Below are 22,676 nucleotides of genomic sequence, written 5' to 3'. Positions count from 1 at the left end.
GACTTGGGATCGGGTAACGGTTGAGGGAGATAATATAGTTGTTTTCGATTTAATGTAATGGCCATAAACTAAGATAAATATGTATGTGTAATGTATTAATGAATTCATTATAAATCTCCACCTCAGAGCGACACAAATCTTCCCATGCAGCGTCATATCAGAGAGGATGGAGATGAAAACCTACTGTGTATATATAAACCTACTGTATATACACTGCTCAAAAAAATAAAGGGAACACTTAAACAACACAATGTAACTCCAAGTCAATCACACTTCTGTGAAATCAAAACTGTCCACTTAGGAAGCAACACTGATTGACAATACATTTCACATGCTGTTGTGCAAATGAAATCGACAACAGGTGGAAAGTATAGGCAATTAGCAAGACACCCCCAATAAAGGAGTGGTTCTGCAGGTGGTGACTACAGACCACTTCTCAGTTCCTATGCTTGCGAAAGTATTCGGGCCCCCGACAATAAATGTCGTTCCATTTCATGATTGTGTCCCACTTGTTGTTGATTCTTCACAAAAAATACAGTTTTATATCTTTATGTTTGAAGCCTGAAATGTGGCAAAAGGTCGCAAAGTTCAAGGGGGCCGAATACTTTCGCAAGGCACTGTGTATATATAAACCTACTGTATATATATATATATATATATATATATAAACCTACTGTGTGTATATATACAGTCTCTCTGAGGATATTCTCTTAATGACTTCCTCCGAACGTCAGAAACATTATCCACTTCGTCTATTTGAGATGTGAAGATGCTGAATTATAAAGCTTGAGTCTACAAACTGATTAGTAGAAGCTGTTTTGTATTATTTTAGCAACGTCTACAAATCATCATTATTACCATTTATTTCAAAGGGTGTAAACAAATGTCATTTTAAGATGCAGCTTACTTCCTGGATAAATGTTGCTATAGTAACCGTCTGTCTTCACAACTTTAAACCCTACAATTTGAGATGGGAGCATCTCCTGTATCACCAGAAGGTACTGTATAAAGGCTCTTCAGAGAAGAGGGGGGGGGGGGGGGGGGGGTCATTCCACTTCCTGGATAAATGTTGCTATAGTAACCGTCTGTCTTCACAACCCTCTTTACTATGGAGAGGTGGTGAGGAAGGACTGTGGGATGTGGGATGTATCATTTTAGTTCTGTCTGTCCTATATTTGCCTTGAGATCCCATCTTAACAAGGCAGGGGATTAGAATGAGAGAGAAATTACCATATTATTATTTTAATGAAAAGAAATTAGCATATTGTTCTTTTCATTCTCAGCACCATTGGTTTCCTAGTTACTGTTGCCTGCTGAATGTAATTGCTGCCTTTTGATGAAAGTACTATTATCTGGATCACATTTTCCATGAACAAACAGCTCTTCCCATCCTCTTCTCCCTCCCCCCTCCCTCTCTAACAGGACTATGAGATCTGTCATTACGCGTGGGGGGGGGGGGGGAGACACGTAGCTGTTCACAACAAGTGTCGTCCTTGAGACTCGGAGCCAACCTCTCAAGGTCAACGGACAGATTATGTATCCTGTGTAGGTTGTACAATAAAATCCACTTCTGTTGATTTTAGGTCTACATGCATGTCTGTATATGTTTTTTTTAAATCACCCCTACGTGGACAAGTTCAAAGTTCAAATCCTTTTGCTGTTTAAACTCGTTCATATCCTCTTAATATTGTCACATTAAAAACATCTCACCAAACTATTTGTTTGGGAACATAACAAATATATATTTATCTACTAAACACACCTTCAGGTATCAGCAGGTCCCAGGACATGTTAAGTTACTGAGAAGAATTTGTTGTCCGTCACGTGCTAATCTGTGAGGTCAAAAGGTCAGCCATACATCCCCTCCATCTGTGCAGGTGGAGGGGATGTATGGCTGACCTTTTGACCTCACAGATTAGCACGTGACGGTCTCTTCCAGATGTGTTGTCACTGGTTAAAACAGACACTGGAGCCTGGAGTGTAGCGTCCAGTGATTGGCCTGATGGTAACACACTGGAGCAGTGATTGGCCCGATGGTAACACACTGGAGCAGAGAGTGGCCCGATGGTAACACACTGGAGCAGTGAGTGGCCCGATAGTAACACACTGGAGCAGAGAGTGGCCCGATAGTAACACACTGGAGCAGAGAGTGGCCCGATAGTAACACACTGGAGCAGTGATTGGCCCGATGGTAACACATGGAGCTGTGATTGGCCCGATGGTAACACACTGGAGCAGTGATTGGCCCGATGGTAACACATGGAGCTGTGATTGGCCCGATGGTAACACACTGGAGCAGTGATTGGCTGATTGGCCCGATGGTAACACACTGGAGCGGTGAGTGGCCCGATGGTAACACATTGGAGCAGTGAGTGGCCCGATGGTAACACACTGGAGCAGTGATTGGCTGATTGGCCCGATGGCAACACACTGGAGCAGTGATTGGCCCGATGGTAACAGTTTGGCTTATTATATCAGTTAAAGTTGCTTATGATTCACCAATCCTATAATAGATGTAATTTCAAATCCTCCCCACTGTGTTCCAACAGCATCATTGACTCCACCCCCTTTAACCCTTGCCTTTCCTGTACCTCACCTTGCAACCCCCTATCCATCTCCCTGCTTGTATCAGCACTTGTAAACCAGTGTCCCATGGAAACCCATTTCTCCTTGCTTCCCTCTCCTTCCTGCTATATGATTGTGACTAACATGTCGGTCCTCTCACACGACCAATAAACTATTATGTAATATGAGGATTTGAATTCAATTAGATTTCAATGTTTGAAAAAGATGGTTCACAGGGCAGAGTGTTGTCCCCCCCCTGACAGGGCAGAGTGTTGTCCTCCCCCTGACAGGGCAGAGTGTTGTCCTCCCCCTGACAGGGCAGAGTGTTGTCCTCCCCCTGACAGGGCAGAGTGTTGTCCTCCCCCTGACAGGGCAGAGTGTTGTCCCCCCCCTGACAGGGCAGAGTGTTGTCCTCCCCCTGACAGGGCAGAGTGTTGTCCTCCCCCTGACAGGGCAGAGTGTTGTCCTCCCCCTGACAGGGCAGAGTGTTGTCCTCCCCCTGACAGGGCAGAGTGTTGTCCTCCCCCTGACAGGGCAGAGTGTTGTCCTCCCCCTGACAGGGCAGAGTGTTGTCCTCCCCCTGACAGGGCAGAGTGTTGTCCTCCCCCTGACAGGGCAGAGTGTTGTCCTCCCCCTGACAGGGCAGAGTGTTGTCCTCCCCCTGACAGGGCAGAGTGTTGTCCTCCCCCTGACAGGGCAGAGTGTTGTCCTCCCCCTGACAGGGCAGAGTGTTGTCCTCCCCCTGACAGGGCAGAGTGTTGTCCTCCCCCTGACAGGGCAGAGTGTTGTCCTCCCCCTGACAGGGCAGAGTGTTGTCCTCCCCCTGACAGGGCAGAGTGTTGTCCCCCCCCTGACAGGGCAGAGTGTTGTCCCCCTGACAGGGCAGAGTGTTGTCCCCCCCCTGACAGGGCAGAGTGTTGTCCCCCCCCTGACAGGGCAGAGTGTTGTCCCCCCCCTGACAGGGCAGAGTGTTGTTCCCCCCCTGACAGGGCGGAGTGTTGTCCCCCTGACAGGGCAGAGTGTTGTCCTCCCCCTGACAGGGCAGAGTGTTGTCCTCCCCCTGACAGGGCAGAGTGTTGTCCTCCCCCTGACAGGGCAGAGTGTTGTCCTCCCCCTGACAGGGCAGAGTGTTGTCCTCCCCCTGACAGGGCAGAGTGTTGTCCCTCCCCCTGACAGGGCAGAGTGTTGTCCCTCCCCCTGACAGGGCAGAGTGTTGTCCCTCCCCCTGACAGGGCAGAGTGTTGTCCCTCCCCCTGACAGGGCAGAGTGTTGTCCCTCCCCCTGACAGGGCAGAGTGTTGTCCCTCCCCTGACAGGGCAGAGTGTTGTCCCCCCCCTGACAGGGCAGAGTGTTGTCCCCCCCTGACAGGGCAGAGTGTTGTCCCCCCCCTGACAGGGCAGAGTGTTGTCCTCCCCCTGACAGGGCAGAGTGTTGTCCCCCCCCTGACAGGGCAGAGTGTTGTCCCCCCCCTGACAGGGCAGAGTGTTGTCCCCCCCCTGACAGGGCAGAGTGTTGTCCTCCCCCTGACAGGGCAGAGTGTTGTCCTCCCCCTGACAGGGCAGAGTGTTGTCCCCCCCTGACAGGGCAGAGTGTTGTCCTCCCCCTGACAGGGCAGAGTGTTGTCCTCCCCCTGACAGGGCAGAGTGTTGTCCTCCCCCTGACAGGGCAGAGTGTTGTCCTCCCCCTGACAGGGCAGAGTGTTGTCCTCCCCCTGACAGGGCAGAGTGTTGTCCTCCCCCTGACAGGGCAGAGTGTTGTCCTCCCCCTGACAGGGCAGAGTGTTGTCCTCCCCCTGACAGGGCAGAGTGTTGTCCTCCCCCTGACAGGGCAGAGTGTTGTCCTCCCCCTGACAGGGCAGAGTGTTGTCCTCCCCCTGACAGGGCAGAGTGTTGTCCTCCCCCTGACAGGGCAGAGTGTTGTCCTCCCCCTGACAGGGCAGAGTGTTGTCCTCCCCCTGACAGGGCAGAGTGTTGTCCTCCCCCTGACAGGGCAGAGTGTTGTCCTCCCCCTGACAGGGCAGAGTGTTGTCCTCCCCCTGACAGGGCAGAGTGTTGTCCTCCCCCTGACAGGGCAGAGTGTTGTCCTCCCCCTGACAGGGCAGAGTGTTGTCCTCCCCCTGACAGGGCAGAGTGTTGTCCTCCCCCTGACAGGGAAGAGTGTTGTCCTCCCCCTGACAGGGAAGAGTGTTGTCCTCCCCCTGACACATGGTTCACAGGGCAGAGTGTTGCCTAATGATGGGCTAATGATGGGCTAATGATTGGGCTAATGATGGGCTAATGATGGGCTAATGATTGGGCTAATGATTGGGCTAATGATGGGCTAATGATTGGGCTAATGATTGGGCTAATGATGGGCTAATGATTGGGCTAATGATTGGGCTAATGATGGGCTAATGGTGGGGCTAATGATGGGGCTAATGATGGGGCTAATGATGGGGCTAATGATGGGGCTAATGATGGGGCTAATGATTGGGCTAATGATTGGGCTAATGATGGGCTAATGATGGGCTAATGATTGGGCTAATGATGGGCTAATGATGGGCTAATGATTGGGCTAATGATTGCCTACAGGACTTCCTCTCTGCAAATCAGATTATATTCTGAGTGAAACTTCTGTTGTTGGATGACGTAGCAACCACATGTATTTTAGTATGTTTGTTCATACCAGACGTTTGGCTTCATTAAAGTGGGATAAAACTCACTAAACAAATCACTGGTTCATAAATGTATTTCCATATCTGATATAAATCATTTATATTTGACTTGAAAGATAAATTAAACACGTTTATTTTTGGGCTGGAATATAAAAATGTGCACCTCATTGTTATCATTCAGACAGCATGTGGCACCAACAGGTGATAATGCAGGTAAAAGCCCCCATTTAGTGTTTAATTAACTGTCAGCATCTAGTAAAACAGCCCCCCCATTTAGTGTTTAATTAACTGTCAGCATCTAGTAAACAGCCACCTATTCACCCATCAACAATGACTTAACAGTTTCACCCTATTCATGTTGTACATGCACTGCTAATGAGTAGACATGTCATTACAACCAATTAGGACATGTGTTTACTTATTAAATGCCTGTTTGACAGTAAGTAATTGTTAGTAACATTGAGTGCATTACCCATCTACTTCCATTGTGCTTTCTAATTGGACTTCATGGCCGAAAACACGCCCATCCCATTCAGCTTGGAACGGGGGGATCACACAGTCTGGGTGGACTTGTCGGTCAGTGCAAAAATAGATCCTTGGGACGTTCCTACCCTCAACCCTATACTTAAACCCAATCCTAAACCCTATACTTAAACCCAACCCTAACCGTTTTAAATATCAATGGGGGATGTCCCAAGGATCCCGCCTAGCAGGCCGACCCTACCTACTACCCTGCTCCTGTCCCCTCCCTCCCTTCCTCTGCACTTCTCTTCTCCCCCGTAGGCCTACCCTACCTATTCTTGTCCTCCTGTCCCCTCCCTTCCACTCCTCTCCAGTTTCATCTCAAATCCAATTTGCCATTGTAGCCTACATGCCCAATCGCCCAGGACTGCGCGCATTTAACAGTTTTATGTAATCGTTAGTAGAATGCGGTGCAAGTCTGACGCATTGATCATTGTGCCATTTATCATTGCTGCGATCATTCCAGGACAGACCTGCCTCAAGATTTATGCTACATTTTACATTTAAATTCGAGTCATTTAGCAGATGCTCTTATCCAGAGTGATTTACAGAAGTGAGTACATACATTTTCGCACTTTTTAAAAAATATATTTTTTTCTTTATTCTCAAAGCATTAACAAAAATAGGCCTATGTTTTACTGAAACACCACGTTTGGGTAACCGGAATAAAGCAACAATATATTCAACTGTTTCTCTTGACGTTTGTTTGCTGTGAGTCATTCAAATGGACAATAAACATTCACAAGCGAAGGCAGAGACGGCACAGGAGACCCGTCCGCCCGCTAAAGACTCACCTTTCTCTATCAAGAACCTGCTCAACTTCGACAGTAAACCTTCCAAGCCGAAGACGCTGCTTGCCACCACCAAAGGACTATTGGAAGGAGGTTTCTCTCTCTCCCGGATCGGTGATTTAACTTTTCCTAGTTTTGACATCCCAGCCCAGAGATTTGGATTATCGGCGCACTATTTGGAACGACCGTCGGCGTGGTGGTATCCCTACGCGCTTGGCACATCGGGACACCATCTCTACAGGACCGGAGGTAGATTACTACCATACATTCAATATGTTCTGATTATACATTTAGCTCATTAGAATACCTCAAATACTGTTTTGGTTATAACGGATTAAATAAGACTACAACATATTTTTAAATCAATTATGCTGCTATAATACTTGCTATTCGCAATACTCCTCAGTTGGAATAATAGTCAGACTAATGATTAGTAAATGTTTAAAATATATATATATATATATATATATATATATATATATATATATATATATATTTGATCTTTATTTAACCAGGTAGGCTAGTTGAGAACAAGTTCTCATTTGCAACTGCGACCTGGCCAAGATAAAGCAAAGCAGTTCGACAGATACAACAACACAGAGTTACACATGGATGTATAGGTGAACTATGTCTAAAGTAACCTTCTTATTGTCATGAATCTTCAGTCCAATATTGCAAAATGTCCCACAACAATTAGGCCTACTGCCTCAATTTGACTCACCGGGCGATTCGGGTCCTTTTAAGAAAATGTACTTGGATGAGTATAATCAAATTGTTAACTATAGTGGTTTAAAAAAAAGTAATTTATGTTTATTTTATGGTTGCATTAATGTTTTGAATAAATGGTAAACATTGTCGTTTATTTCGTTTAGGGTTTGAGAAGGCCGTCGTGAGAGACACATCATCAACAGGCGGGGACCGAGACACACCGGAGCTGCTGCGAAAATCACCCGACCAAGACGACCAAGATGACGACAAAAACAAAAGTACTGATGATGTCGTTCTGGAGGAGAGTGATGGGGATGAACCAAAGAAGGAAGTAGAGTTGGTGGATGACTGGAGGAAAATTAAAGACGAGAACACGGATAAAAAAACGTGTCGGAAAAAGAAAACGCGGACAGTCTTTTCAAGGAGTCAGGTATTTCGGTTGGAGTCAACGTTCGATATGAAACGGTACCTCAGTAGCTCGGAACGGGCAGGCCTGGCGGCATCCCTACACCTCACAGAGACCCAGGTGAAAATCTGGTTCCAGAACAGAAGGAACAAGTGGAAACGACAGTTGGCCGCGGAACTCGAAGCGGCCAATCTGAGCCACGCCGCGGCCCAGAGGATAGTCCGCGTTCCCATATTGTACCACGAGAACAGCGGCTCAGAAACTGGCAGCGCTGGGAACGTGTCAGTCAGTCAGTCCCTACTAACATTCCCTCATCAAATGTACTATTCACATCCACTAGTCACATCCGTGCCGCTGCTGAGACCAGTTTGAGAGACTCATTTATTGTGTTGATATTTCTGTATTGTAATTTATGTATTACAAACATTATTAGGCCTATTTTTATTTATTTTTAATCTATGATAATAGTTGGTGTTGGTTAAAAGGCTTTGTATATTGTACAGGTCTATTATGACAAATGTTGTATTTATTATAATTATTATTATAATTATTTGTATTCCCGTGTCCAAAACTGAAATATTTCCTCCTAATCAAATAATTTCATATTAAATTGTTGTGCGTCCAAAGTAATCTGAACATTTGGTATTGATATTGCTTTGATTTAACTGATCGGTTTAATATATATGTTTTTAAACAGGGTGGAAACGTATAGGTCTGTGTCTCCATGTAGCCTACGACATTTGACAATGAATTACATCGATGTTTTGTGTGCGATTAAAACAAATCCTAAGTAAAGTTAATATTTCATCATGTATAGCCGTTTATGTGTAATAGTTCTGTAGTTCTACTGTTCGCTTCACGTACACGGTATAATGGCTCACAGCTGAAAAATAACTACTACTTTGACCTATATCGTTTTATAGCGCAAGACAGTGAGGACAAATCATACGTTCTTAAGTATGGAAACATAGGCTATAGGTCTCACAATGTTATCGCAGACTTGTAATTAAAAAAAAATCCGTCATAAGAGTTTCACCAAATGGCCAAAACATGGAGATTTTTTATTTGTTACATTGCTGAATAAATCGTGAAATACGTTCCCGACTACACCGAGTGTATTTAGAAACATACATACATGTTTTCATATATACCTCTAATAAAACGTGGGACTTATACGTTGGATGTATGTTTCGTATCAAATACAGTATGTCCTTGCATTAGATTCCATTTTAGAGTTAAACATAGCGCTCCTTTGGGGAAACAGTTTATGTGTCATTTCTTTTAAGGGATTTGGAATTCATCAAGACAAGGCTTTAACTTATAGACAACAAAAGCATAGCACGCATTTAATTAATGAAATAATATAATATAATACATTTTTAGCTAATTATATTTCTCTATTGTCAGTGGATAACTCATCCCAGAGATATCCTACTGGGCACACACATTCTTCGTTGGTTCAACTTAATTTCGTTGAAATGGCGTGGAAACAACGTTGATTCAGCCAGTGTGCTCAGTGGGATATGACTCTGGACAAAACAATAAATGATGTCAACATTCCTGATATCAAAACACATATTTCAATAATTTCTTGAATTTGGCCCATAGGCTATATATAGATGGGACTAAAGATTAAGAGATGTCTTCACAAAATAAATTCCATTTCATTTATTCTGGTATTTTCAAGAACAGAATGGTGAAATCGCCAAAGGCCAATTTTCAGACAGAAACTAGGCGCACATTGGCTTTTCCGAATCCGTCTGAGAGGATTAAGGCTTGGTTTCACATCTCTGTAAGGAATAAGTACAACGAAATCAGCTCACTAATTTGTAACAAACAATAATTAATCTCCAATTAGTGGCTATAATACAGCACGGAATAGTGGAAATTCAAAATAGAGCTATATGTCTACAACATTTGATCATGAAGGGCATTTTCATTTGTAATATTCAAATATTGACTGGAACTTTGGGTAAACGTCAGGTGTGCATAGCATTCATTTGTTGCAGACTGAGTTGGGTTGGGGAGCGCTTTGGTGCGTGTGTCTCTCTCCAGCACGGTTTAAAATGACCGGGTCTCTTCCCAGCTTGTGATTGGTCCATGAGAATCCTACCTACGCGCCAACAAAGTAACTGAACGTTGTATGGGAGTGATGGTACTCGGGGAATTCAGACATAACTCTGCAGAAGGAGAACAAACCCGCGTCTGAAAAAATATCCAACGGGTTCCACATTTATTGCCTGAAGTTAAAGCTTCTAAATGTTTATCAGAATGAAGAAATCTGAAGACAGTGGCAGTAAAGTATCATTTACCTCAGTTTCCAATTTTACTATTCAGTCAATTCTTGGAACTGTGTCCGAGGACGCGCACAAGGACAGTTGTAATTCTAGTTCCGACGCGGGGCTGCTGCAGAGACAACGCATGCGCTCGGTGTCTTCAGAAGGATTCAGCGGTGGGGAGGATTCTACAGACTTCTACCCTTTACCCGGAGGAAAGAAACCACGCAATGACTTCAACGATCTCACACTTTCTTATCTAAGTAAGTGAAAATGCTTTATAAATTGTGTTTTGTTTTTTGGGTAGCCTACTTGATTGTTATTCTGATAACAATTACACATTATATTAAACCTATAACTATTATTATTACTATTGAACGATGTAAGATATGATGATAAAGAATGACAGACTACAGCTATTGTTTTATGTCTTTGTTTATTAGCAGTCTAATTCGAGATTTTTCGGCTACTGATAAAAAGTATTATTCTAAACTGCTTGATGGAAGAATAAAAAAGTGACTTGATTGATTTTAAATGATGCTGTGTTTTTAACACAATAACAAGATAGCCACGTCTTTTTAAAAATAAACATTTGGATTGATTACCGTGCTTGCACTATTTTAGGTGACAAAAACAGACTAATTCTGGGGCAAGAGATGGTGAAGAGACATCAACTTTTTCATGATTATAAAGAAGGTGACCAGAGATACTACAACCAAACATCACCTGCTATTTCAGAAAAGGGTCATATTGACGACGACGAAACATCCAACTCGTCCAGAAAGAAGTCTCGGACCGTATTCTCGCGGAGTCAGGTTTACCAACTAGAATCGACGTTTGACATGAAACGTTACCTTAGCAGTACAGAACGAGCTAGTCTCGCATCAAGTCTCCAGTTGACAGAGATACAGGTGAAAACTTGGTTCCAGAATCGGAGGAACAAGTGGAAACGTCTGCTTTCTGCGGAGATAGAAGCGGTGAACATGGCTCACGCATCATCCGCACAAACTCTGGTTGGGATGCCGTTCTTCTTCAAAGAGAATTTCCGGCTACGGATTCCTGTCCCTGGATCAATGACTTTCCCTACACCTCTATGTTATCCCGGGAGCAACATGCAAGCTTTACCTTTGTACAATTTTTATAATAAAATTGAATAGAATGATTGCCAGATTGCCTTTTGTAGTCTAATTTATTAAATTACAAACTATTTACATTGCCATTATTAGGCTGTGCCATAGGCCTATTTTATTACAACACACCGAATCATAAATAACCTTACAAAACAATATCTACATATCCGTCCACTGCCTCCCAGTGTATTTTCCTCTCTAGATTCTTAGAAAAAAAACGTTCTGGATCGAAACAAAAAAGGGTTATATTGTTTGCATCACATACTGTATGGCACCCCCGCAGGGGTTCTTCTTCACTTAACCAACATTGGTTCTATATAGAGAACCCTTGGGTTCCATATAGTGTTCTTAATGGGATTCCATACAGGGTTCTGTAACCAATTTCGGTTATATATAGAACCTTAAGCGGTGCCATATATGAAGCAAGCATATATCCCTTTATGGTTCTATCCAGAACCTATCTTCCTAAAATAAGGCTGTACCGGTAGGTCACGTGATTCAGTCCCGTCCTATCAGGAAACAATACAGTTTTTATGAGTTACAAATTGAATAACAAAGGTCGCAAACGTGAGAAAATGTAACATTGAAAATGTGTGTGTGGACCATTTCATGCTGAATGATTTACCTGACGCACGAAAAATGTCACGAACTGGCTGATGCAAACATTAAATGCCGGTACATTTGTATAAATGCAGACAGAAAAACGTGTTCATTCGACATGGTGGGATCTTTTTGTGTCGGTAAAATTAATTATGATGAGAAATAGCGGTGGAAAAGCCTTTATGCGCAAATATTGATATAATAAACATTATATCGATGTGAACTTGGGAGTCACGCAATATGCAGTGTGGTCCTCCCATTTTGACTCAGGAAAGCATGCAGTTTATGAGGCTGCAGATTAAATAAATGATGATGAACTTCACAGGATGGTGAATGTGCAAGGTGATTAGCTTGATGCTCCTTTACATTACATATCCTCAGGCAAAATGTCAGTTTGATGGAAACACATCTCTGGTGAGAAAATGCGCATATATTTCGTTTTAAATAAAACGTCACAATACGTTCGATTTGGCTGTTGGCGGGCAAGGGGCCCCCCCAGCTCCGGTAAAATCATTGACAACTACGTGCCATTTTCAAGGGATTGTGAAATACATGTTATAACTATTTGGTTTTAATATCATCACCTATTGAGGATAGTCAGAACTGCACACCTCCCGATTATTCCATACAAAAACATTTAGCGCTATCATACAACAAGTAACGTCATGCTTTTCGTGATCAGTAAACATCAATGATCGTGTCATTTAAGATAGGTGAAGGCACCTATCCATTTGATATGTAGCGAGCAAACAACATCATTTAACTTTCTTCATCAGAGATTAGGCCTTTGGAAAAAGCTTAACATCGGCAGGTCCTCGTCCTGGTAAAGTTGTCGGACTCCTGTCATTACCAATATAGATGGAAAGCAAATCAAACAATATTAGGATATAGCCATCTAGTTTATCCCCTGAAAGGTAGCTTGTTAACACCCGTTCTGCCAGTCATTCTGTTAAAGGTCACCAAAGCACACACATCCCTGGGTCGCTCCTCTTTTCAGTTCGCTGCAGCTCGCGACTGGAACTAGCTGCAACAAACACTCAAACTGGACAGTTTTATCTCCATCTCTTCTTTCAAAGACTCAATCATGGACACTCTTACTGACAGTTGTGGCTGCTTTGTGGGATGTATTGTTGTCTCTACCTTCTTGCCCTTTGTGCTGTTGTCTGTGCCCAATAATGTTTGTACCCTGTTTTGTGCCTCTACCATGTTGTGTTGCTACCATGCTGTGGTGTCATGTGTTGCTACCATGCTGTGGTGTCATGTGTTGCTACCATGCTGTTGTCATGTGTTGCTGCCATGCTGTTGTCATGTGTTGCTGCCATGCTGTTGTCATGTGTTGCTGCCATGATGTGGTGTCATGTGTTGCTACCATGCTGTTATGTGTTGCTGCCATGCTCTATTGTCATGTGTTGCTGCCATGCTATATTGTCATGTGTTGCTGCCATGCTATATTGTTGTCTTAGGTCTCTCTTAATGTAGTGTTGTGTTGTCCTAGGTCTCTCTTTAAGTAGTGTTGTGTTGTCTTAGGTCTCTCTTTATGTAGTGTTGTGTTGTCTTAGGTCTCTCTTAATGTAGTGTTGTGTTGTCCTAGGTCTCTCTTTAAGTAGTGTTGTGTTGTCCTAGGTCTCTCTTTATGTAGTGTTGTGTTGTCTTAGGTCTCTCTTTATGTAGTGTTGTGTTGTCCTAGGTCTCTCTTTATGTAGTGTTGTGTTGTCCTAGGTCTCTCTTTATGTAGTGTTGTGTTGTCTCTCTTTATGTAGTGTTGTCTCTCTTTATGTAGTGTTGTGTTGTCCTAGGTCTCTCTTTATGTAGTGTTGTGTTGTCCTAGGTCTCTCTTTATGTAGTGTTGTGTTGTCTCTCTTTATGTAGTGTTGTGTTGTCCTAGGTCTCTCTTTATGTAGTGTTGTGTTGTCCTAGGTCTCTCTTTATGTAGTGTTGTGTTGTCCTAGGTCTCTCTTAATGTAGTGTTGTGTTGTCCTAGGTCTCTCTTTATGTAGTGTTGTGTTGTCCTAGGTCTCTCTTTATGTAGTGTTGTGTTGTCCTAGGTCTCTCTTTATGTAGTGTTGCGTTGTCTCTCTTTATGTAGTGTTGTGTTGTCTCTCTTTATGTAGTGTTGTGTTGTCTCTCTTTACGTAGTGTTGTGTTGTCCTAGGTCTCTCTTTATGTAGTGTTGTGTTGTCCTAGGTCTCTCTTTATGTAGTGTTGTGTTGTCCTAGGTCTCTCTTTATGTAGTGTTGTGTTGTCCTAGGTCCTCTCTTTATGTAGTGTTGTGTTGTCTTAGGTCTCTCTTTATGTAGTGTTGTGTTGTCCTAGGTCTCTCTTTATGTAGTGTTGTGTTGTCCTAGGTCTCTCTTTATGTAGTGTTGTGTTGTCTTAGGTCTCTCTTTATGTAGTGTTGTGTTGTCCTAGGTCTCTCTTTATGTAGTGTTGTGTTGTCCTAGGTCTCTCTTTATGTAGTGTTGTGTTGTCTCTCTTTATGTAGTGTTGTCTCTCTTTATGTAGTGTTGCGTTCTCTCTTTATGTAGTGTTGTGTTGTCTCTCTTTATGTAGTGTTGTGTTGTCTCTCTTTATGTAATGTTGCGTTGTCTCTCTTTATGTAGTGTTGTGTTGTCTCTCTTTATGTAGTGTTGCGTTGTCTCTCTTTATGTAGTGTTGTCTCTCTTTATGTAGTGTTGTCTCTCTTTATGTAGTGTTGTGTTGTCTCTCTTTATGTAGTGTTGTGTTGTCTCTCTTTATGTAGTGTTGTGTTGTCTCTCTTTATGTAGTGTTGCGTTGTCTCTTATGTAGTGTTGTCTCTCTTTATGTAGTGTTGTGTTGTCTCTCTTTATGTAGTGTTGTCTCTCTTTATGTAGTGTTGCGTTGTCTCTCTTTATGTAGTGTTGTGTTGTCTCTCTTTATGTAGTGTTGTGTTGTCTCTCTTTATGTAGTGTTGCGTTGTCTCTCTTTATGTAGTGTTGCGTTGTCTCTCTTTATGTAGTGTTGTGTTGTCTCTCTTTATGTAGTGTTGTCTCTCTTTATGTAGTGTTGTGTTGTCTCTCTTTATGTAGTGTTGTGTTGTCCTAGGTCTCTCTTTATGTAGTGTTGTGTTGTCCTAGGTCTCTCTTTATGTAGTGTTGTGTTGTCTTAGGTCTCTCTTTATGTAGTGTTGTGTTGTCTTAGGTCTCTCTTTATGTAGTGTTGTGTTGTCTTAGGTCTCTCTTTATGTAGTGTTGTGTTGTCCTAGGTCTCTCTTTATGTAGTGTTGTGTTGTCCTAGGTCTCTATGTAGTGTTGTGTTGTCCTAGGTCTCTCTTTATGTAGTGTTGTGTTGTCCTAGGTCTCTCTTTATGTAGTGTTGTGTTGTCCTAGGTCTCTCTTTATGTAGTGTTGCGTTGTCTCTCTTTATGTAGTGTTGTGTTGTCTCTCTTTATGTAGTGTTGCGTTGTCTCTCTTTATGTAGTGTTGTGTTGTCTCTCTTTATGTAGTGTTGTCTCTCTTTATGTAGTGTTGTGTTGTCTCTCTTTATGTAGTGTTGTGTTGTCTCTCTTTATGTAGTGTTGTGTTGTCTCTCTTTATGTAGTGTTGTCTCTCTTTATGTAGTGTTGTGTTGTCTCTCTTTATGTAGTGTTGTGTTGTCTCTCTTTATGTAGTGTTGTGTTGTCTCTCTTTATGTAGTGTTGTGTTGTCTCTCTTTATGTAGTGTTGTGTTGTCTCTCTTTATGTAGTGTTGTGTTGTCTCTCTTTATGTAGTGTTGTCTCTCTTTATGTAGTGTTGTGTTGTCTCTCTTTATGTAGTGTTGTCTCTCTTTATGTAGTGTTGCGTTGTCTCTCTTTATGTAGTGTTGTGTTGTCTCTCTTTATGTAGTGTTGTCTCTCTTTATGTAGTGTTGTGTTGTCTCTCTTTATGTAGTGTTGTGTTGTCTCTCTTTATGTAGTGTTGCGTTGTCTCTTATGTAGTGTTGTCTCTCTTTATGTAGTGTTGTGTTGTCTCTCTTTATGTAGTGTTGTCTCTCTTTATGTAGTGTTGCGTTGTCTCTCTTTATGTAGTGTTGTGTTGTCTCTCTTTATGTAGTGTTGTGTTGTCTCTCTTTATGTAGTGTTGCGTTGTCTCTCTTTATGTAGTGTTGCGTTGTCTCTCTTTATGTAGTGTTGTGTTGTCTCTCTTTATGTAGTGTTGTCTCTCTTTATGTAGTGTTGTGTTGTCTCTCTTTATGTAGTGTTGTGTTGTCCTAGGTCTCTCTTTATGTAGTGTTGTGTTGTCCTAGGTCTCTCTTTATGTAGTGTTGTGTTGTCTTAGGTCTCTCTTTATGTAGTGTTGTGTTGTCTTAGGTCTCTCTTTATGTAGTGTTGTGTTGTCTTAGGTCTCTCTTTATGTAGTGTTGTGTTGTCCTAGGTCTCTCTTTATGTAGTGTTGTGTTGTCCTAGGTCTCTATGTAGTGTTGTGTTGTCCTAGGTCTCTCTTTATGTAGTGTTGTGTTGTCCTAGGTCTCTCTTTATGTAGTGTTGTGTTGTCCTAGGTCTCTCTTTATGTAGTGTTGCGTTGTCTCTCTTTATGTAGTGTTGTCTCTCTTTATGTAGTGTTGTGTTGTCTCTCTTTATGTAGTGTTGCGTTGTCTCTCTTTATGTAGTGTTGTGTTGTCTCTCTTTATGTAGTGTTGTCTCTCTTTATGTAGTGTTGTGTTGTCTCTCTTTATGTAGTGTTGTGTTGTCTCTCTTTATGTAGTGTTGTCTCTCTTTATGTAGTGTTGTGTTGTCTCTCTTTATGTAGTGTTGTGTTGTCTCTCTTTATGTAGTGTTGTGTTGTCTCTCTTTATGTAGTGTTGTGTTGTCTCTCTTTATGTAGTGTTGTGTTGTCTCTCTTTATGTAGTGTTGTGTTGTCTCTCTTTATGTAGTGTTGTCTCTCTTTATGTAGTGTTGTCTCTCTTTATGTAGTGTTGTGTTGTCTCTCTTTATGTAGTGTTGTGTTGTCTCTCTTTATGTAGTGTTGTCTCTCTTTATGTAGTGTTGTGTTGTCTCTCTTTATGTAGTGTTGTGGTGTCTCTCTTTATGTAGTGTTGTGTTGTCTCTCTTTATGTAGTGTTGTGTTGTCTCTCTTTATGTAGTGTTGTGTCTCTTGTCATGATGTGTGTTTTGTCCTATATTTTTATTGAATGTATTTTTAATCCCAGCCCGGTCCTGCAGGAGGCCTTCTGTCTTATGGTAGGTCTTCATTGTAAATAATAATTTGTTCTTAACTGACTTTCCTAGTTAAATAAAGATATTATTATTATTATTAGCTAGCTAGCCAATTTGACGTGATCCATCAATCAATCAATGTAGCCTGTCTGTCAGCAGAAATCCTAATGAAACACTAAACAATATTGAATTGGGGATCCTGTTAGCTGACTTCGCTAGGTTGGCTTACATTGGGGATCCTGTTAGCTGACTTCGCTAGGTTGGCCTACATTGGGGATCCTGTTAGCTGACTTCGCTAGGTAGGCCTACATTGGGGATCCTGTTAGCTGAATTCGCTAGGTTGGCCTACATTGGGGATCATGTTAGCTGACTTCGCTAGGTTGGCCTACATTGGGGGTCCTGTTAGCTGACTTCGCTAGGTTGGCCTACATTGGGGATCATGATAGCTGACTTCGCTAGGTAGGCTTACATTGGGGATCCTGTTAGCTGACTTCGCTAGGTAGGCCTACATTGGGGGTCATGTTAGCTGACTTCGCTAGGTAGGCTTACATTGGGGATCCTGTTAGCTGACTTCGCTAGGTAGACCTACATTGGGGATCCTGTTAGCTGACTTCGCTAGGTTGGCCTACATTGGGGATCCTGTTAGCTGACTTCGCTAGGTTGGCCTACATTGGGGATCATGTTAGCTGACTTCGCTAGGTTGGCCTACATTGGGGATCATGTTAGCTGACTTCGCTAGGTTGGCCTACATTGGGGGTCCTGTTAGCTGACTTCGCTAGGTTGGCCTACATTGGGGATCCTGTTAGCTGACTTCGCTAGGTTGGCCCACATTGGGGATCCTGTTAGCTGACTTCGCTAGGTTGACCTACATTGGGGATCCTGTTAGCTGACTTCGCTAGGTTGGCCTACATTGGGGATCCTGTTAGCTGACTTCGCTAGGTTGGCCTACATTGGGGATCCTGTTAGCTGACTTCGCTAGGTTGGCCTACATTGGGGATCCTGTTAGCTGACTTCGCTAGGTTGGCCTACATTGGGGATCCTGTTAGCTGACTTCGCTAGGTTGGCCTACATTGGGGATCCTGTTAGCTGACTTCGCTAGGTTGGCCTACATTGGGGATCATGTTAGCTGACTTCGCTAGGTCGGCCTACATTGGGGATCCTGTTAGCTGACTTCGCTAGGTAGACCTACATTGGGGATCCTGTTAGCTGACTTCGCTAGGTTGACCTACATTGGGGATCCTGTTAGCTGACTTCGCTAGGTAGGCCTACATTGGGGGTCATGTTAGCTGACTTCGCTAGGTAAGCTTACATTGGGGATCCTGTTAGCTGACTTCGCTAGGTTGGCCTACATTGGGGATCCTGTTAGCTGACTTCGCTAGGTTGACCTACATTGGGGATCCTGTTAGCTGACTTCGCTAGGTTGGCCTACATTGGTTGTAGAGAAAAAATTACTTTTGAAAATTCTAAACAAAACAATGTATTATTAGCTAACTAGCTACAGTGCAGGCTTACTCAAACGAGCTGCTAACATGGCTAGCTAACTATCTAGCCAACTTTACATACTGTATAGATAGCTAGCTAAGTTAATTAAATATCACCAGCTACCTAACTTCATATTCGCTAGCTATCTTAATGCATTTGTAGGTGGCTAGCTAACAGCTATAGAGGAGGACGACAGGATAGCAGCCCCACATGTCAAAGTGAGAGAGTAGGCTATTCTGGATAGGACAGGTACTTTTGTCTAGTTCCTGTCCCTTGGAAGTGAGGACGGAGATAATAGTAACATAATATTAAGTGCGGTCTAATTTGAGTATAATTGATGTCTTTATCTTGTGAGGTTTTCTGTCCTCAGATACAGAGAGCTGTGAAAGCCTGTCTGCAGATGAAGAGGTCTCAGTGAAGAGCAGTGGCTCTCAGTCCTGGTCCTGGGGACTCAAAGAGGGGCACATTGTTGTTTTTGCCATCTAATTCAAATCATCAACTCATCATCAAGCTTCAGGTGTTATTTATGTATTCATTTGTGATGCTATCCTTGATATGATCCAGCTATTGTCACAAGCACATGTGTGTGTACATGCATCTATCCAATGTTATCATGATTTGTTATCAGCGATATTATACTTTAGTAATCCGAAATGACCTGGTGATGTTAAAGTCTAATAATTACATTGTCTTCCAAATTCCTACAGATACCTTGTAACTAGAGAGTCCTTGAAAACGATTTCCTATAGTTACCGTGTGGGGCACTGCAAGGTTGGGAGACCAGGGCCATCTGGGACTGCCTCCTGGGGGAATTCAGGTGTGTGAAGGCTACCTGTGTCCTGCGTAACTTCATGAGGATGGACACGAGGACCAGGAGGGGATCTGCAGCTCACTGCCACGTGCCAGAGGAGAAGTCTGCTGTTCTGCAGGAGGGGATCTGCAGCTCACTGCCGCGTGCCAGAGGAGAAGTCTGCTGCTCTACAGGATGTTTCAAGGATGGGGTCCAACAACGCAGCAAGAGAGGCAATCCGTGTGCAGGAGATCTTCACCTCCTACTTCTTCAAAGAGGGTGCTGTTCCCTGGCAACACCATAGACTACACTACGCACAACCAAAGGCTCCTTTAAGAGGGTGCTGTTCCCTGGCAACACCATAGACTACACTATACACAACCAAAGGCTCTTCAAAGAGCCATCCACTATGCAATAAGAGTATTCTTCCATTTACTTAACTATGTCAAATGCAGTTATTCAATTCCCAGTTTCTCTCCCTTTGATTTCTACTTCTCAGGTAAGGTTGTGATGTCTGTAAAACAGAACAGGCTATTTTAAGTCACCCATATTGAAACTATGTAGAACCATTAGACTCCCTATAACCCACACACTCATGTATCAATCTGATTGATAGATTGTGTTGAGCAGTGAGCAGGCTCAGGTGTATAACTGTTGCTCCTTCCACCTTCAAAGAACATACAAGGGGGCCAACCATTGAGAATAGGAAGACACTTCATTATCTCTATAACTACGATGTATTGTTTGTCCTCGTGTGTCTGTACATGTTTTTCAGCATAAAGTCCTCTGCAGCCACTTAGTGTGGTGTGGACACCAGGTGAGGCCACATACACAGATTCCTGTTGAACCCTGTCGCATTAACTACCTTATTTTCTCAATAACAGTCTCTCTCCTTCACTTCATCCTTCTTTTCCTTAAATCATCTAGGTTATATCAGCTGTGTCGGTGAACCCCTCGCGCATCTGAACTGGCTGACAGAGAGGGCACAGTATGATCAGAGGTGAGAGGTCACTTGGTCAGGTCAACAGGAAGTATTACCAAAGAGATGTTTTACATTGAAGTACAGATAGAGATGTAATAGTCCCAGAGTTAATGATCCCAGGTCAGTTTATATTATACAGGAAGTATTTAAAGAGATGTAATAGTCCCAGAGTTAATGATCCCAGGTCAGTTTATATTATACAGGATTATTAAAGAGATGCAGTAGTCCCAGAGTTAATGATCCCAGGTCAGTTTATATTATACAGGAAGTATTTAAAGAGATGTAGTAGTCCCAGAGTTAATGATCCCAGGTCAGTTTATATTATACAGGAAGTATTTAAAGAGATGTAATAGTCCCAGAGTTAATGATCCCAGGTCAGTTTATATTATACAGGAAGTATTTAAAGAGATGTAGTAGTCCCAGAGTTAATGATCCCAGGTCAGTTTATATTATACAGGAAGTATTTAAAGAGATGTAGTAGTCCCAGAGTTAATGATCCCAGGTCAGTTTATATTATACAGGAAGTATTTAAAGAGATGTAACAGTCCCAGAGTTAATGATCCCAGGTCAGTTTATATTATACAGGAAGTATTTAAAGAGATGTAGTAGTCCCAGAGTTAATGATCCCAGGTCAGTTTATATTATACAGGAAGTATTTAAAGAGATGTAGTAGTCCCAGAGTTAATGATCCCAGGTCAGTTTATATCACCTCCTTATGATGACTGACCGCGTTAGAATAAAGCATATATATAAATAGAAAAGGCAGAAACATTCTAACTCCATCTGTCTCTCATCTGCAGGTATGATGTGAGAGAGGATGCCAACCCCCAGTCCCATCATCACCACCTCACCCGCCCTTAAGATAACCTCCGGGCCGACGACAGACACTATTATGTCATTGTGATGAACTGAGAGAATATTAGGGTGGCACTGTGATTCATTAATCATATGCTGCCTTCCCTGCTCCTATGTTCTTACCTCTTTCCCTTTCTGTCTTTTACACCTCTCTCGACACCTCTTTCCCTTTCTGTCTTTTACACCTCTCTCTCCACCTCTTTCTTCCTCTGTTTTTATAATGCACAACAGATGTGCATTGAAGTAAAGATTGAACTTATATTTATAATATAATATTCCAATTATAATATTTATAATGCATGTATTTATAACACTTGGATAATGATATTCTTTCAATAAAGCGTTTCACATTCTCTACTGGTTGAAATTAAGTCTTGTTTGATTAAATACTCCGCCTGTCCTGTGTTTATCAGGTCAATGCAGATGAAGGGAATTAGATAAGGAGATTAACTGATTTTAGAGTATTTACATGACGCATAAGAAGTGTAGTGTACTGTTTTAAAAATATATATTTCTGTATATATGAATTACAAATCAGCCTTTAACTAGTTAAATCCTGTTTCTAGTCCATTAGTTACAATGTGTAACCATTGACATCCCAGGACCAAGATTGGTAAACACTGTTAAAGTGTATAAATGTAATACATACATGCAGACACAGAGTCATTCAAAGACTGGAGTTTGATACTCCTGGTATTGGATATGACTGAAAAATCATCTCAAAGACATTCATACCTTAACTGCACCTTTTAATTGCCAAGGTAGAGTACATGATCAGTGAATATATTAAATGTACAGGCTACAATGTGGGGATCTCATGCACGGTAATAACTACAGTACATGATCAGTGAATATATTAAATGTACAGGCTACAATGTGGGGATCTCATGCACGGTAATAACGACATGTATTTTAGACTTGCATCCTTGGCACAAAGTTATTATATTCTACTCAATCTATAGGCTTCATTAATGTCATTCAGACTGTTTTGAAGATGATACAACTGGCTATGATAGCTGAGGTTCATAGCTAGGTTCTGAACTAATATGGATACCAAACGTTTTAAGGTCCATATGTGGCCGATGTAAAATGGCTAGCTAGTTAGCGGTGGTGCGTGCTAATAGTGTTTCAGTTGGTGACATCACTCGCTCTGAGATTTTGTGGCGCGATGGGTAACGATGCTTTGTGAGTGACTGTGGTTGATGTGTGCAGAGGGTCCCTGGTTCGAGCCCAGGTTGAGAAGAAGGACGGAAGCTATACTGTTACACATACACAGATCGCCTACACATCCAGGTGTTGTTATCCACAATAAGCAAGAAAATAGTTAGCTAGCTACGTTATTTCATCTCTCTGCATTGCACGGCAAAAATAAGCAAGGCAAGCTTACAAAATTGTACACTCATTTTGCAGTAAATTCACCAGTTAGCTAGATTCTTTACATCCACTGTTTCACAAGATGACAGCCTGGTTTGCTGGTTTTTTCAGGTGTCCCTAAAACATGAAACAACCAGAATTATAATTTCATACTCTTGTCACAACACCCATAAAGCTAGCTAGCTGATGTTAGCTAGTCAGCTAGCTTGCTAAATCACGATTTTTGTAAATTGAATTAACTAACATATTCCTCTCAACTGGACATTTTTTGCATGATTCTTTATGACATTATAATCACACTTACTTCCATCCTAGTATTTTTGTCAGCCATCTTTGCTGAAGAAAGTCTCCAGCCTTGGGCATAGCTTCAAATTTGTCATGGGAGCCA

The 22,676-nt window shown here is 42.4% G+C and overlaps 1 protein-coding gene and 1 long non-coding RNA gene across 2 annotated transcripts; both read left to right on the top strand.

The window, feature by feature from the left end:
* Positions 1-5,891: 5,891 nt before the first annotated feature.
* On the top strand, positions 5,892-8,742 carry LOC116359736 (homeobox protein HMX3). The gene is made up of 2 exons (XM_031813140.1): positions 5,892-6,780; positions 7,404-8,742. The coding sequence occupies exons 1-2, from the start codon at positions 6,465-6,467 to the stop codon at positions 8,015-8,017; spliced, it is 930 nt and encodes a 309-aa protein (XP_031669000.1). The 5' UTR covers positions 5,892-6,464; the 3' UTR covers positions 8,018-8,742.
* Positions 8,743-9,789: 1,047 nt separating this feature from the next.
* Positions 9,790-11,089, top strand: LOC116359742 (uncharacterized). The gene is made up of 2 exons (XR_004206750.1): positions 9,790-10,184; positions 10,546-11,089. It is a non-coding gene; the product is annotated as an uncharacterized LOC116359742 (long non-coding RNA).
* The last annotated feature ends 11,587 nt before the right edge of the window (positions 11,090-22,676 follow it).

The sequence above is a fragment of the Oncorhynchus kisutch genome, unplaced genomic scaffold, assembly GCF_002021735.2.
Source record: "Oncorhynchus kisutch isolate 150728-3 unplaced genomic scaffold, Okis_V2 Okis04b-Okis11a_hom, whole genome shotgun sequence".
NCBI classification, from domain to species: Eukaryota; Metazoa; Chordata; class Actinopteri; order Salmoniformes; family Salmonidae; genus Oncorhynchus; species Oncorhynchus kisutch.
This window is presented reverse-complemented; position numbering and strand designations above follow the sequence as displayed.

Bases quoted from the DNA above. Each gene is read 5' to 3' on its own strand.
- LOC116359736 (XM_031813140.1), top strand. From the start codon at position 6,465: ATGGACAATAAACATTCACAAGCGAAGGCAGAGACGGCACAGGAGACC. The intron at 6,781-7,403 runs GTAGATTACTAC...TATTTCGTTTAG, and splicing joins CCATCTCTACAGGACCGGAG to GGTTTGAGAAGGCCGTCGTG.